At 39.1% G+C, this 3496-nt stretch overlaps 1 protein-coding gene across 3 annotated transcripts in view; it reads right to left on the reverse strand.

The window, feature by feature from the left end:
- sardh (sarcosine dehydrogenase) overlaps positions 1-3496 on the reverse strand; it is a 35784-nt gene that overhangs the window by 12029 nt on the left and 20259 nt on the right. For all 3 annotated transcript variants that reach the window (XM_034895896.1, XM_034895895.1, XM_034895897.1), the window contains exons 13-15: positions 2805-2888; positions 2418-2531; positions 1822-1960 (exon numbers count right to left, since the gene is read on the reverse strand). In XM_034895896.1, coding sequence (XP_034751787.1) covers positions 1822-1960; positions 2418-2531; positions 2805-2888 — 337 coding nt within the window. The remainder of the gene's footprint in view (positions 1-1821; positions 1961-2417; positions 2532-2804; positions 2889-3496) is intronic.

A 3496-nucleotide genomic window follows, 5' to 3' on the forward strand; every position in this document is an offset into this window, starting at 1 on the left:
TGGTCTATCTGTATAGTGTCTTGAGATAACTCTTGTTATGAATTGATACTATAAATAAAATTGAATTGAATTGAAAAGAAGAAATGTGCCGTTGCTCCGAGGTAATTGTTGTTACTCACTGATGTCCAATGGTCTCCTGTCAGGGCAATATGATTTACTTGAGCCAAGACCTCTTTCCTTTTTCGTTTTCATAGAGCTCGTGGATTTTCGTCATAACTGTGGCTCTTGACGGTGGCTTATAGGATGAGTCTTGAGACGCCACTTGCAAAATATCAAGGAAACCTGAGTCTTCTACAATGCTAATGGGTCTACAATCCTTTGCAATCCATTTTGCTATTGTGTTGGTCAAATTATCTGAGGTTGATTTTGTTAATGGCCTGCGATCATTCAGCGTTGTCTGGCGCAAACCACTTGCTGAACCTTACGGCCCAGCAAACACATGTTTGGCGTTGACATGGTACCTCAAGCTTGAACAGCTCCGGTGAAATTAAAACTCCTTGTTACAAATCTTGCAAATAACCTTGTACTTGTTAACTGTACCATCATCATTCTTTTTATATTTGAATCCGTCAATAGGCCCACTTTGCTCACCTTGCTCCATCTTGCCTCTAGCTCCCAACAACTTTCCTGACCTGAATAATTTTCACACTGCGCATGCATGAAATGCGTTAAAAAAATTTACGTAATTAACAACAAACAACTAATTAACGTCGTTAACGCGCCATTTTTGACAGCCCTAATAAAAACAGTTATAAACATTCAACATGTTTGATATGCTTTGACCCATAGTGTCTTGGTAACCTATGACACCCACCCTCATTATTTACAGTGAGGAAAATAAGTATTTGAACACCCTGCTATTTTGCAAGTTCTCCCACTTAGAAATAATGGAGGGGTCTGAAACTGTCATCCTAGGTGCATGTCCACTGTGAGAGAAATAATCTAAAAAAAAAAAAAAATCCAGAAATCACAATGTATGATTTTTTAACTATTTTTTAAATACTTATTTTCCTCACTGTAAGTGTTTGATAGTTGAATTGCATCTGTTGGGACCTATTGATTGTAAGATTGCGCAGGATTACTTTGAAGGATACTTGTCTTATCAAATTCATGTGTTTTCATTTTCCTTGTAACAAGGATATCTTGACACCTATGTATAAGATTAAATAATGAGGACATTACTGGTTAAATGTAATGCATTTACAGTACATCCCTTTTTTCCTCCCTGTGGGTACACGCCTGAGGAAGACAATTAATTGGTCAAAACTTTCGTTCAGTTTAATTTATTCTTTGTCCCAGAAGGGCAATTTGTATGCAGCTAATACTTACTAATAAAATTAAACAGAGCTGTGGTAACAGTGTGCTGTACTCCCTGAATTGCAATAAATCCTACATTTCCCATGATGCAACCCATGGCATATTTCCGTTAGACCCTCCCTGACTGGTTAGAGTCCACAAAATCTTTACCTTCTATGTATTAACACAAACACAGTCTGTATATGAGGTAAAAATGTGGGGAAATTTGGAGCTCTGTCCATTTTCACACCTGTACACACCTGTCACTTTAGAAAGCAGGCACAGCTGTCAGGTTTTAAAAAGTAAAAAAAAAAAAAAACTGCATTTAGTATTGGTGGTATTTGAGATTTTGGGGAAGCGTGGGCTGTTCTGATAACATGTTGGCATCTTGTTTAGTCCTCCTATTGATGTATCTGCCCTCTTCCTTCTGTCAATCTTTTCTCCCATCTGTCTGCGTATGTGTGTGTGAGTCTGTCTGTGTGTTTAAGTAAATTTGTGTGCATGTTCCTGCTGCAGCAGACTAACCTGGGTTCTTGTTGACATCAGCAGTGAACAGCCAATCAGCCGCCTTCTTGGCATCTGGTCCAGAAAGATAGAACTTTCCAAAGTACGACATGTCAAAGACTGCCACACCATGTCTACATGTGAGGCACTCATTCTTGATCTGCATTTAACAAAGAACACACACATCCAATTAATACAGAACTCAACTTTGAATAAACATTGCATTTCTAAGAAGACTATATATGTTTGGAGCCAGATACTTTAAACGAAACAATCATCACAATGGGTATTGACATTGAGGTTGGTAATTCCTCCCTTGTGGCGTGTCCTCTGAGCGGCTATGTACGTTCTGGGATGCATGTCATGCACCATAAACCTCACTGAATGTTCACTCATCACTCTCAGTTGTCCGTGATTGTCATTAGTTGTTATTGTATTTCCCATGATCACATACGTTCCCTTTCCTCATCGCAGCCTTCAAAGTGTCCACACTCATCTGGCGACCGTGAGTTTGTTTGGCCCATGAAACAGGAAGTTGCATTCATTTTAATAACATGTTCTACTGAATAACACACATGTTGACACACTCACACACACTCTGACGGTTGGTTTCTTACCACGTTATGATGTGGAGGGAAGTCAAAGGTGTACTCTTTGCCCAGTAATGCGTTATATTTGTAGTTCACATTCTTCTTAATGTCATAAGCCCCATAGTAATCGTAGTCTTTAACCTGTAATAATACAGACAAACAAATGGTTAGAGGCTAATTAATCACCACCGTGATTAATTAGGACAAAGCATTGGGCCAGAAACAGAGTCTGGTTCGTCTATTATTGGCAGTTCTAACAGTCCCTATCCAGCAAGCCTTGTGGAGGTATTTGCATCTTAATTGTTGCCTTTTCAACTGCCTTTTGACCATATGCAGGAGTAACTAAACCCCTAGCTTTAGTGTGCACATGCTTGTGTATAGAATATGCATGGAGCAGAAGTGTGCATATCTCACAGGAGCGGGCCCATCTTTGTTGAACCAGCCTGGTCTTTCCCAGCCATGTCTCTCCTGGAAAACACAGCCCTGCTCCATCAGCACCTAAGACAAACAAAATGGTAAAATAAGTACATAAAGTACACACAAAAATAAATGATATAGACATACATGTATTCTCACAGTTGAAAACTTCAATCTTCATATCTACAGAGTTGAACACATCAATTGCCAGAGGAATCAAAGCTGCTGAATCATTCTCAAGGGCCAAATAGGCCCTTACTAAAATGCTCCGTAGAGCTGAGAGGATCTCTCGAGGATGTTGATAATAATTCTTTGCAATTTCAACACTAAAACAAACCCCTTTCACATTACACAGTCATTAGATCCACTGTTATTTAAAAACAACAATGTTGTTGATGATGAAGTGCAACGTTTTTACTTTTCAGTATTTTACAACATGATGGGCAACAAATTAACTGGCCTAGCCTAGCATATTAATCTAAAATGGAAGGCCAAACTCTTTTTCTAGCACAAACTGTTGCAAATATGGTACATTTCTTGACCAGTGTTCAAATAAGATATTCCAGCACTCCCCATCATCTTTGTTAAAATTGAAAGTCGCCCACAGTTAGTAGGTATGTTCAGCTATGCTCTCCTCCTAGCAGGCAACTAAAGGTCTCTTGCCAAACCTTCCTACACCGAGCTATATT

Source organism: Etheostoma cragini, chromosome 16 (assembly GCF_013103735.1).
Source record: "Etheostoma cragini isolate CJK2018 chromosome 16, CSU_Ecrag_1.0, whole genome shotgun sequence".
NCBI lineage: Eukaryota > Metazoa > Chordata > Actinopteri > Perciformes > Percidae > Etheostoma > Etheostoma cragini.